Source organism: Lissotriton helveticus, chromosome 4_1, assembly GCF_964261635.1.
Source record: "Lissotriton helveticus chromosome 4_1, aLisHel1.1, whole genome shotgun sequence".
Lineage (NCBI taxonomy): Eukaryota > Metazoa > Chordata > Amphibia > Caudata > Salamandridae > Lissotriton > Lissotriton helveticus.
The window spans coordinates 427,797,210-427,809,276 of NC_136063.1; the positions used below are offsets into that span (position 1 = coordinate 427,797,210).

At 44.4% G+C, this 12,067-nt stretch overlaps 1 protein-coding gene across 2 annotated transcripts in view; it reads right to left on the bottom strand.

Annotated features, from left to right (window-relative positions):
* Window positions 1–12,067, bottom strand: part of MATN2 (matrilin 2) — a 669,488-nt gene that overhangs the window by 326,243 nt on the left and 331,178 nt on the right. For both annotated transcript variants that reach the window (XM_078686985.1, XM_078686983.1), the window contains exon 3: window positions 10,019–10,588. In XM_078686985.1, the coding sequence (XP_078543111.1) occupies window positions 10,019–10,588 (570 nt within the window). The remainder of the gene's footprint in view (window positions 1–10,018; window positions 10,589–12,067) is intronic.

The following is a 12,067-nucleotide window of genomic DNA, read 5'->3' on the forward strand; positions in this document are numbered from 1 at the left end:
CCTTCCCATTCTATCCTATGGGCAAGATGGTCTTTCCACAGTGAAAAACGAAATGGAGATTATTTCACTGTCAGGACATGGCACACACCTTGGTACATGTCCTACCTTTCACAGCACAGCACCCTGTCCAGTGGGGTACCCTGGACCTACCATAGGGATGCCGGATGTGCATAGAAAGGGAAGAGTAAGGTCTGTCAACTGAGTGCACTTGACAGAACAACATGGCGATTTAACAAACTGCGTGCAGGCCCTGCAATGGCAGGCCTGAGTTCCCTTTGTAAGGCTACTTGTGTGGGTGGCACAAATAGTGCTGCAGGCCCACTAGTAGCATTTGCATTACTGGGCCTGGCACACATAGTGCCCTTTACTAGAGACTTTACTAAAAAGCCAAACATACCAATCATCTTTGCACAGTAGCTCAAGGCTGTACGTCCCACAAGGCAGCCTTGTTTGAGAGCCAGTGCAGGGTATTACTCAAGCTGCAGGACAATCTTTGAGGTACTGTGTTTCCTCCTGTGCACAAAGCAGCAAAGCAAAACAGAATGCTGTGCTGCGCTGTGTGAAAAAAACTGTATATCTGTTCCTTGGTGCATTGGGAGCTGGCAATGCAAAGTGCAGGGAAATGGCCCTCACTCATCTGTCTGTGGGCATTCACAAACATTTTTGGAACTCCTTTTCTACTGTGGAAATGCAGGTGAAACTGCTCCTAGAGAGTCAGTGGTGAGTGTAAATCAATGGTGGGCAAAGGTTTGAGTTACTGCCACATTTATGGGGTTGTAAGGGGATGGGTGTCTGTTAAGAGAAATATAAGATATGCATTGCTGTCCTAGGCAGAGAAATGACAAAATACCCCCTACAAATCATGGAAAGTTTTCGGGGGGGGGGGGTTGGGGGAAACAAAGAAGCTAATTTTCCAAGGAGGCACAAAACAACAAGCTGCCCCCTCTGCAAAGTGCCTTGTGTTAATGTGGTGGTAATTCTGAAGGCATGGAAACCCCCTCTAGACAGGTGTGGATCTCTAAATATATTAAGTGGTTGTCCGCCGGGGGAGCAGAGGCAGAGATTCCGTTACCTGGTGGGCTGTGCCGCCCCTTACCCACCTGGTTCTAAATTACCAATATGGTTAAATGGGGCCACCTAGTGCCAATTTGCAAAAGTGTATCCATGCATAGATTAGGCTCTTTGGCCTCTTTGTAGTAGCTAGGAGCAGCAAGATCACTTGGAAGGGAGTTCCCAGTAAAGCATCATCAGCAGTTCATTAGTTCTAGTGGAAAAAGTGTCATCTGACATTGGACCACTTGTGCCTTTGGCAGCTAAGAGATGTTAGGAGGTTACGGTATACATTGGCCCAGGGCAAAATGGCTGATCCTATGGTTTATGTTTGCATTATAACTTTTAGAGCAATGTCGCAGCAGAGGCTGCAAAGGTATATGTGGTGAGTTTTACTTCCATTTCACCTTGTGGTGCTTTGGGGGATTCACAAAAGGCAACTTAATGGCTGTATTGGGCCCTTGAGGTCTGCACCACTGGGCTCATAACAGGCAAATGGAGTATATAGGGCAAGAAATTATAATGTGGGCTTTGGGAGAGCTGGGGCCTGAGCATATTTTCAATGCATGGGGGTAAAGAGGTTTTATTGGGGCTGCAGAGGCATGTGGAGTAGTGTGGTGGCAGTCACAGGCAGTCATCTGCAATGTAGCAGGTTGGGCAGGCAGTAATGAAAAGAAGTGTGGCAGCAAAAGCAGGTTTGCCATTCTCTAATCGCTAGAGAGTAACAAGTATTCAGAAGGGCATGAAGCCCTGTTGTTGACTGTTTAGTGAGATAGATGTGACCAGGATAGATGATCAAAGCTCGGTTGTCACAGCCAGGGAATCGGAAAGCCAGCTGTGGTGGCTGTTGATTACTAGTTATAGCTTGTGGCACAAGCATTTGCGATTATTGCTAACTTGTCTCACAGAATGGCTTTGGGAAATACTTTGTGGATGATGCAGGCTTTAGACCCTTGTCTGCACTGTTGCGCATCTGAGTGGACGATGGCAAGGGTAAATCTCTCACATCTACAGCAATAAGTGTTTGAAATTAGTGACAAAATTGCCAGGGAGTCCTTTTTATTTGCCTACATGTACATATGCATGCAGTTGGCCCATATAGTACTCCACTATGATTGCACTCCAAACGTATGATCTTAATGTAGGACCATCCAAAAAACTCAAACTTGGAAGGTGGTTTGCCATAATAATCCACATCCTCCCCGCCACCCCACACACACAGCACAATAAGAAGTTCCTACTCACATATCCAAAACAGATGATATCTATATAAAACAAATACATCACTCTCTCACTATCAATCCCACAGAAGACCAAAGGAGATACAAACAAGGAAATACTTCACATAGTCCAGACAACACCAACACACAGTTACAGTCATTCTACCTAGGGCAGTACAACACCCCTGGAATGCAAATATACAAACTGGCAGCCCACCATGCAGACAGTGTAGAAAAAGGGATATCAAGAGCAAGGTGTGTTCAACCTGGTGGGTACACAAACATTATGCACGTAAGTACAACAGGCTTCCCACCTTCCGCAGTTATGTTATGTTATGTTAATTTGGATTTCTATAGCGCGCGGCTACTCCATTGGAGTGTCCCGGCGCTTTTATTGGCAGCTCTAAAAGAAAAACATAACACAGTAAAATAAATGAAAATCAGCAGACAAAAGAAGAGAACATACTAGAGGGCGAAAAGCCAGGTTTTGAGGCCCTTCCTAAAGCTCAGCAAATTGGACGTACTGCGTAATGCCAATGGCAGAGCATTCCAAAGCTGCGGTGCCTTCAGCCTAAAGGAGCGACCCCCAATGCGGGCCCTTTTTACTCGAGGGACCACCGCAAGGAACAGAGATTCGGATCGCAAAGATCGGGCCGGGCGATAAAAGGCAAGCCTCTGTTGAAGATATTTTGCTCCCGAGGCATAGAGAGCCTTATGAGCCAAAGTCAAAGCCTTGAAAACTATCCGCTTCCGGATAGGCAGCCAATGAAGCGACTGCAGGAGGCCGGAAACTCTGGCTCGCCTGTGAAGGCCAAAAATGGCACGTGCGGCCGAGTTCTGCACCACCTGCAGCCGTTGTAAGAGATACTCCGGTAGGCCGAGATATAGGACATTGGAGTAGTCCAATCTGGAGCCAATTAAGGCCTGCACTGTGGTCCTCCTGTGCTCTTCTGAGAGCAGAGGAAGAAACTTCCGGAGCATCTTGAGGAGGCCAAAGCATGTTCCCGTGAGACCGAGGATCTGAGATCTCAACGTCAGACCATTATCGATCTTGACTCCCAGGTTTTTTGCCAGCTGGGAGGAATGCGCTGGAGGAAACATATTAATAGGCCACCATTCATGCCAGTCTGGATCAGAAGTGCAACCAAAAAAGAGTACCTCAGACTTGTCTGAGTTACATTTGAGGCTGTTCAGCTGGAACCATTTAAAAACAGCCCCAAGGCACTCACGGATACTCTCTCCATCAAAGTCTTCTCCTTTCCCACACGTGAAGAGGAGCTGGGTATCGTCGGCATAGGATACGATCTGGGCCCCTAGAGACTCCGCCAGTGCCGCCAAGGGAGTCATAAAGATGTTAAAGAGAGTCGGGCTCAACACAGAGCCCTGCGGGACTCCGACTCCCAAAGGCGGCATCTCGGCAGAGCTAGGAGAGGCCCAGACCGGCCAGCTAAAACTGATCTAAACCAGTTGAGCACCGTCCCCCTCAGACCGATCTCATGGAGTCTGATGAGGAGACCCTCGTGGGGGACGGTGTCGAATGCCGCCGACAAATCAAGCATGACAAGCATAGCTTTGCCTCCTGAATCCAGTATCTCCTTGATGGCTTCAGACACCTCCAAGAGCGCCGTCTCGGTGCTTAAGTTGGGGCGGAAGCCAGATTGAGTGGAATGAAGCAAGTCGTTGGTTTCCAGAAAATCGGAGAGCACGATATGCACGTGCTTCTCCAAGATTTTAGCCAGCGCAGGGAGGAGAGAGATAGGCCTATAATTGGCCAACGCCTCAGGATCTAGGCCAGGCTTCTTAAGGAGGGGAATCACCATCGCCTGCTTCCAAGCCTGCGGGACCACCCCCTCACTCAGGGAGAGATTCAAAAGTGGGTTTGCCAACGGATTTACAACAGCCGCCATTTTCGCCAGGAATTTGGCCGGGCATGGGTCAAGAGGCGACCCGGATTTAAGGTTGGCCATAAGTACCAATGACGAGGAAGCTGAAATAGGCGGAAAATCGGCCAAGACGGACTCCAAGGGGGCCGATGGAGCTGACCCGTCCCCGAAGCGGGGACATACTTCAACCATCCTCGAGGGAAAGGAGTCCTGAATCGACTTTATCTTGGTAGTAAAAAAGTTGGCAAGAGCAGAGACCGACGACTCAGTAGGGGCGGCCTGGATTAAATTAGACCGTGGGGCCGTGAACTCCCTAACAATGACGAAAATCTCCTTGCACGAATTAGAGGCAGCCTCTATCCTCCTAGCAAAATAACCTTTTTTCTCAAGGAGGATATCGCAATGGTATACTTTAATCGCAGTCCTGTAGGCCAGCCTGGCCGCCGGATCATACTGTGAGCGCCACGCCCTCTCGGCCACCTTGCACTGCTGGCGAGAGGCTGACAGTGCTTCCGTAAACCAAGGGGCAGAACCCCGCTTGGATGTTAACCGGGGGGCCATCACAGGGGCTAGATCATTCAACCTATCCATCAGCCACGCCTGCAGAGACTCTAGATCCCGATCCAGGTCGCCCGAAAGGGGGCAGGGATGGTCAAGAGATGCCTGAGCTAGCATCTCTGGAGTCACCTGATGGTATGCCCTAAATACTAGTCCCTGCTGTCTAAGAGCAGTGCTAGATGGTTTCTCAGAGCCCGGCACATAAAATTTGGCCAGCCTATGATCAGACCAAAGCACCGGTAGAAGTGCTATCCCCTCTAAGGGGGACGTAGAAAAGACCTGATCCAGAGTGTGGCCCTTATCATGTGTTGGGCCAGAGAGGTAGGGGACAAGACCAAGGGGGGCCGTGATATCGATCAGTTTGATCGCATCAGGGTCCTCTCCCTCATCCATATGGATGTTGAAATCTCCAGCCAACACACAGTGCTCAGCTCTCAAAGCCAACGCTGAAATTGCTGACTGCAGCTCATCGAAGAAGGAACCAACCTGTCCGGGGGGGTCTATAAACTAACAGCCCTTTAAGAACTTGATGAGGGGCCAACGCAATACAGAAGGCAAGGGATTCAGATCCTGTAATAGCATCCATAGGGATAATAGAACAGGCGGCGAGTTTATTCACCACAAGTGCCACACCTCCTCCCCTCCCCTCCAATCTATCTTGCCTGAAGATATTATATTCAGGAGGGATTGCTGTGGCGATATCGGGATTGGACAGATCCCCTAGGCATGTCTCTGTCAGCATCAGACATAATGGTTTTTCAGTAGCAAGGAGATCAAAGATCTCCTGAGCATGTCTGCGCACTGATCTGGTGTTTAAAAGCAGGCAGAGATGCTTCACATTGCCCACTCCCCTATTCAATAGAGGAATCGGGACATTACCTGGTGACCAACCACAGCCAGGACATTGTCTCTTACCCCTATAGCGACCCGGGAAAACTGTATGACAAGCGCAAGATGCCTTTTGCAGAGAACGCAGTTGCAGAGACGAATAACATACCATCTTGACGACAGGAACCTATAATCCCATGAAGCCAGCCTCACCCGCCGCTCCGACGCCTCCGTTAAGCGTCCTCCAAGCACACATAACAGAACAATAGGCATCTCACATTGCAAAGTTAAACGCCCTCTATGAATAGCAACACAAATGTGGGCCAATGTGGGACCTGAACCTGACATCAGATGTCATCTCTATCCGAGAATCACAATCAAGGCTCACAGCATGTGTGATGCTGTAAGGTTAGTTTGCATAGGACTACACAAAAGGAAAGTGCATTATTCTTTGGTATATGAACACATCCCAGACTTATTTCGGGAACTAGTTCCTTTTATCTAGGACCAAAATTCACAGTTCCCCTCAGAGCCTCCTTCCTCGACCCAAAAACCTTTGAAGGTTCATGGGATCCCGAAACCCTGGCAGACAGGTCAGGAAAGGTTGCGGACCTGTGGATTGTGTGCACTTGTTATTTACGGGTGAATATAAATCACTGGGCGTTGATGTTTAACATATACTCAGTGCTGTAAATTAGTGGATCCCACTGGATCCTGGTTCCGGCAGCTATTTCTGGGCTGGATCTGGAATCCGACCCACCGAAGGGAACATGCTGAATTTGTTCTGGTAGAAGAAAAACGACACTGGGTCGTGGCTCTGATCCAGCAAAGCTAAGCCTCAACTACGAAATGAACAGAACAACTGCCAATACTGGACTTCCTTTTATATATTTTTATGACAACCTTTATGAAACCAACATAACGGCCTGTTTTTTAATAACACCACTAGTTTATTCATTCGTTTTTTGCACTAGTGAAACTTTGTTTTCATGAACACAATATCAATTTTCTTTGGTGTATGTACAAAAAACAAACAGTACTACAATGAATCAAAATCTCAATATACATTAACATTTACATTTACAAATGTACAACACATCCAACATACACGCTTGGCCAATGCATTCATCCTTCTCCAAACATACCATCCTATACATGTAAGACCTAATGTCAACAATAGATTTTATATACATATAAATGTTTTGCCACACAAAAAGATTTTTTTTTCCCTTCAATAGAGAAGATCTGGAGGGGTGACCCAACTTTGTAAACACTTTTTATACTATGTTTATAGTTGACAAAAGGCGCCAAACCAGGTCGACGCGTTTCGAACCCCCAAATGCGGGGTTCTCCTCAGGACCAATAATCTACAAAAAGAACAAAAATTCTTTTGAATAAAACGTCCAAAAATCAAACTCAATCAACAATACTGACACCACCTGTCGGGCCACATTGACTGCCGAGGATGCCCTTTTGAGTCAAACCTTTCTTGCCCTCCTCTTTTTCCCTTCAGATTCAGTCACAGTGACACAATTAGATAGGTAAGTGCCCATGCATGATGAACGGAGTGGTTGTTGTAGATGAGATGGTACCAGACTTGTGTTTATGTTTATGTGGGTGACTAAGTTGTCTGTTTTTTCCATCCAGAGTGTCCCGCCGATTGAACACATTTTTGTCGAAGCGTTTTACATATTAACAAGGTTGGGGAATGTGGCCCAACAGGTGGTGTCAGTATTGTTGATTGAGTTTGATTTTTGGACGTTTTATTCAAAAGAATTTTTGTTCTTTTTGTAGATTATTGGTCCTGAGGAGAACCCCGCATTTGGGGGTTCGAAACGCGTCGACCTGGTTTGGCGCCTTTTGTCAACTATAAACATAGTATAAAAAGTGTTTACAAAGTTGAGTCACCCCTCCAGATCTTCTCTATTGAAGGGAAAAAAAATTCTTTTTGTGTGGCAAAAACATTTATATGTATATAAAATCTATTGTTGACATTAGGTCTTACATGTATAGGATGGTATGTTTGGAGAAGGATGAATGCATTGGCCAAGCGTGTATGTTGGATGTGTTGTACATTTGTAAATTTAAATGTTAATGTATATTGAGATTTTGATTCATTGTAGTACTGTTTGTTTTTTGTACATACACCAAAGAAAATTGATATTGTGTTCATGAAAACAAAGTTTCACTAGTGCAAAAAATGAATGAATAAACTAGTGGTGTTATTAACCCCTTCGACGCTCATGACGAGCCCAGCTCGTCATGGAGTTTCCATTGACTTCAATGGAAATTACATTCAAAGCCATAAAACACCTTAGCATCCAAGTGGTTAAAAAACAGGCCGTTATGTTGGTTTCATAAAGGTTGTCATAAAAATATATTAAAGCAAGTCCAGTATTGGCAGTTGTTCTGTTCATTTCGAATTTGTTCTGGTGTCATTTTCTGACGCCAGGGCACAATTCTTCAGTGCCCGTGCGATCTCTGCATTCCTTTTGGTGCAGCAACTTGCCGGTGTTCTATCGATAGCCTCACCCCATCTGTCTGTACACCCACCGCGTTTCCACGCATGCGCATAATTCTGCGCAGCCGCACTATGGTCCATGTCTTACATGCATGTATTTTTAAGCTCCCCACTCAGATTTAAAGTATACAACTAGAGTTCATTAAGGCTGTGGTCGGTTGCAATTTAAGTTCAAATACGTTAAATTAACAAAGAGCCGGCGAAGGGATCGAAAGCTAATTCGCAATACAGATTATAAATTGTTTCGCCCTGGAACCTTTTTATGTTGGTTACAATTAATCAATATTTGTTGTCGGTTCCGAGGCTATGCCATGGCACCATCCATGCTACAGCTCAAAATGGCGGCCCCGCGTAGATAAAACTGAATTAAAAAGGCCTTTTCTTTCTATATTTTAAGCGGTTCTCTCTAGGGCACGGACTTAACGCTGAATATTCCACCATTATTAAGGATATTTTGTTCATGGAAGGACCGCATTTTGGATTCTCCATGCGTAGGGTATGCACAGCCAGACGGGGGAGCACGAATAGACAGGCAGAACCTGCATGTATCGGCACCCCTCTGACATAGGGGGTGTACAAAACGACGGGGGTGAGCATATAGTTAGAACACCGGCAACATGGGGGCTATCTTATTTTTACCTCCAGCTAGGCTCAAAACAAAGGTCAGATTTAAACAGCCATCAGCCCTCCTTGTGTTTACGTATCAGCTGGGAGCAATCAAGAGCCTAACAGGCAGATGCTAATTCAATGGAATAGAACAAAGGCAAACAGCTTGCATCACACGTACTTAAATTAAACTATTGGAGACAGGTTATTTGAACTCTGTACAACTCCTTACATAAGATACGTGCTTGCACCGGCCTGTATGCATAATTACACAAATATTGATTTAAATGGTACCTACTCATTTTTAAAAACATGTATTCCGTTATAGGGCTACTCATCCCTGTGTTGGGGGTAAAAGCACTTTACATCATACAGAGAGCCACAATAAATCACACAAGTGTGTAAATCAATATACAGGAAATGGTACATAGGGCAATGAGGGTTATAAGGAATTTAAATCCTATATCATCTATACTTGTCGTCAGGTCATAAAGTCATGACTAAAGTCAGCAGATAAAACGTTATGTAGTTATTGTGGTTGTCATAATGAACAAGACTTTATTACTGCTCAAAGGAATCCTTCTTTGCTAAAATAATCACTGAGTGAGAAAAAAACACAATATGGATTTAAGCCCACGATTTATAGTTTGCAGCTCATTGATGTCAGCAAATAGATCACTGTGCTATATTAGAAAGCTTGCAACTTACGAGCTGGAAGTAACAAAATTATCTCAGTGTCAAAGGCCGTAGCTCACTTACCTATCTAAATAAAATATAAAATCATTACCCTTCTACGCTACTTTATACACTGGACAAAATGCTGAACTCCCCAAACTGTCTTTAGCATTAGAGGTAACATAACTCTTTTGTAATCCCCTCAAAATCGCTGGGCACACAATGACCTCTGCAGCAGGTGTCTTAACCTTGTAAAATATTTTAAAATGCAACTTGTGACCGTTAAAAAATCTAGAACAGATTTACCCTCACATATGTCCTTGTTACCAATTTCTTTGCAGTAGATTTGTTTTTAAAAGTAAATATATAAATTGACTGTCAGACTCTTCTTATTGGGCTCTGCCCTCGTGACTCCACCCACTTTCCTCTGACACACCCTGACCCCAATTTATGGGTTCCTGGAGTACACTCTTTCTAATTCCAGCACAGCCTGTACTCATTATGTTACACTCGTGACTTGGCAATATTAGGACTGGCACCGCCTGGGGGTGCCTGGCAGTCTACAAAAGAAAATACCACAGCAAACTATGACATAAAATAACAAAACATGACTCATAAAATAGAAGACAAATACAGGTGACAGGTTATCTGTAAGAATACACAAATAAAATCCTTACCACACAACTTCTTCTGGAAAACCGATGTCAGGGATTCTATCTGGCTGAAGTTGGCGACGAGGAAGACGTGTTCTTCGTGAGGATCGCTGCCGATGGACTTCAAGGTGTTCATGTCCACTCGACCCACGCCAATGGCAAAAATGAGGATCCCAGTATTTCGCGCCTTAGCTGCAATCTCTGCCACGGGATCCTGTGGTCTCCCATCTGTCACAATCATGGCAATTCTTGGCACATTTTGATCCAAGGGCCGAGCTCCATCTTCCTCGGTGAAGGCAATGTTCATCGCATACTGAATGGCCACCCCTGTCATTGTGCCTGTGGCCAGGTGCCTCATCCGCTGGACTGCATCCTCTACATCTGATTTTTTCCTAAAAGTCTTGAGGGAAAACTCCTGTTTGACGGTGCTGCCATACTGGAGGAGACCCACTCTAGTGGAGTCTGGCCCAATGTCCAGGAATTGCAAGATGGTGACAAGGAATTCTTTGACCTTCTCGTAGTCGTAGGGGCGAACACTGCGAGAGCTGTCGATGATGAACACAAGGTCCAGGGGTTTATTTTTACATGTTTTCTCTTGAGGAAAAACAGAAAGAGGCATATGTAAGACCACTGAATACTGATCAAAATGACATATTCAAACATATTTCTAAGGCCCCTGGAATAAAAATAACTTTATGTAGCAAGTTGTAACCCACATTTTGTAGCAGTATAAACATCATGTTATTACATATCACCCAATTCAATGGCACTCATTCCATGTAACTGACAAGGAGAAATGGCTCTACTGTAATTTGAAGCTATAATCACTTTACAAAGAAATCCCTACAGCAGACACCTTAAGCCTTTGGGCTCTTATACCCATTTAAAATGCCTGGAAACGTTTAACGTGAAGTCAGTGTTTCTTTTTTTCACCAAGCGTAATATGATGAGGTTCCATGTTGTATCAATATATTAATAATAAAACATATTTAATACCACCATTTATCGGTGTCACTTTCCATCTTCCAAATAACTACACTTTAATTAGTTTTGAGACGTTCGGTGAAGGATTTGCTACATATTGGGGCCATCATCTACTATTCCACCTAATTCTACATAGCTAGCGAAAAATGCTTACAATATCTATGTTTTCGTGCAAATATTTCTTTATACAAGTGACTTAAACATTGGTGTTATTGCACAGTCCTGAAAAAGAATGCAAGTATTATAACATAAAATAAGTACATGAACAAAGACCAATAACCAAATTTCAGTACATCCTTTCGGCATGTAAAGCAGTCAGTGGGTTATTACCATGAATGCTCTGTAGAAAAGAGTAAACAGACTGAAATCCAGTGCCATATGCTGCAATGGGTCAAAAGACTCTGGGAGGTCATATGTTGCTCTCTGCAAAGGGGAGGGATTTCTTTCCAAGAGGAGGGGTGGGGTGATATTTCTGGTAGTTTGTACATCCGACCACAGATTGACCCTGGAGTACAACATAATTCATCGCATCATCGCATAATTTTAAGTAACCGACCCCATGATATAGAGACAGTCTGTTCTCAGCAGGGAAAGCAAGGGTTTCTTGCTAACAATAAAAGCATCTATTCATAAGTGACTGTCTGCAGAGTCCTTGCAGTGGTCTGGCGCTGATGAAAAATACTGCATAGGTCCAGAGAAAACGTCAACCTCCTAGGCTGAAGACATTAGGCCAGATGTATTATTTACTACCTGCGAAATACTTGCTGCAATTTCCAACCTGTCTTTTTGTGTCCAGTAAATAATTTTCCAAACTGATCAATGTACAAATACGTCTGAAAAATTTAGATTGCGAGTGGGTCACATTTCGTTCTTCCTTATTCAGTAGCTCTTGTACACAAATTGCGCACTAAGGGGCATATGTAGGTAATTCACATTTTTTGATTCTTAAATAGCGATTTTTAAGGAATCGGTATTTGAGAATTGCAAAATGGAATGTAGGTAAAAATTCGCAATTTTTTAGCGAATCTCAAAAATTCCTTAATTGCGATTAGCAAATTGCGAATCGCAATTAAGGAATGAGTGTCCCAT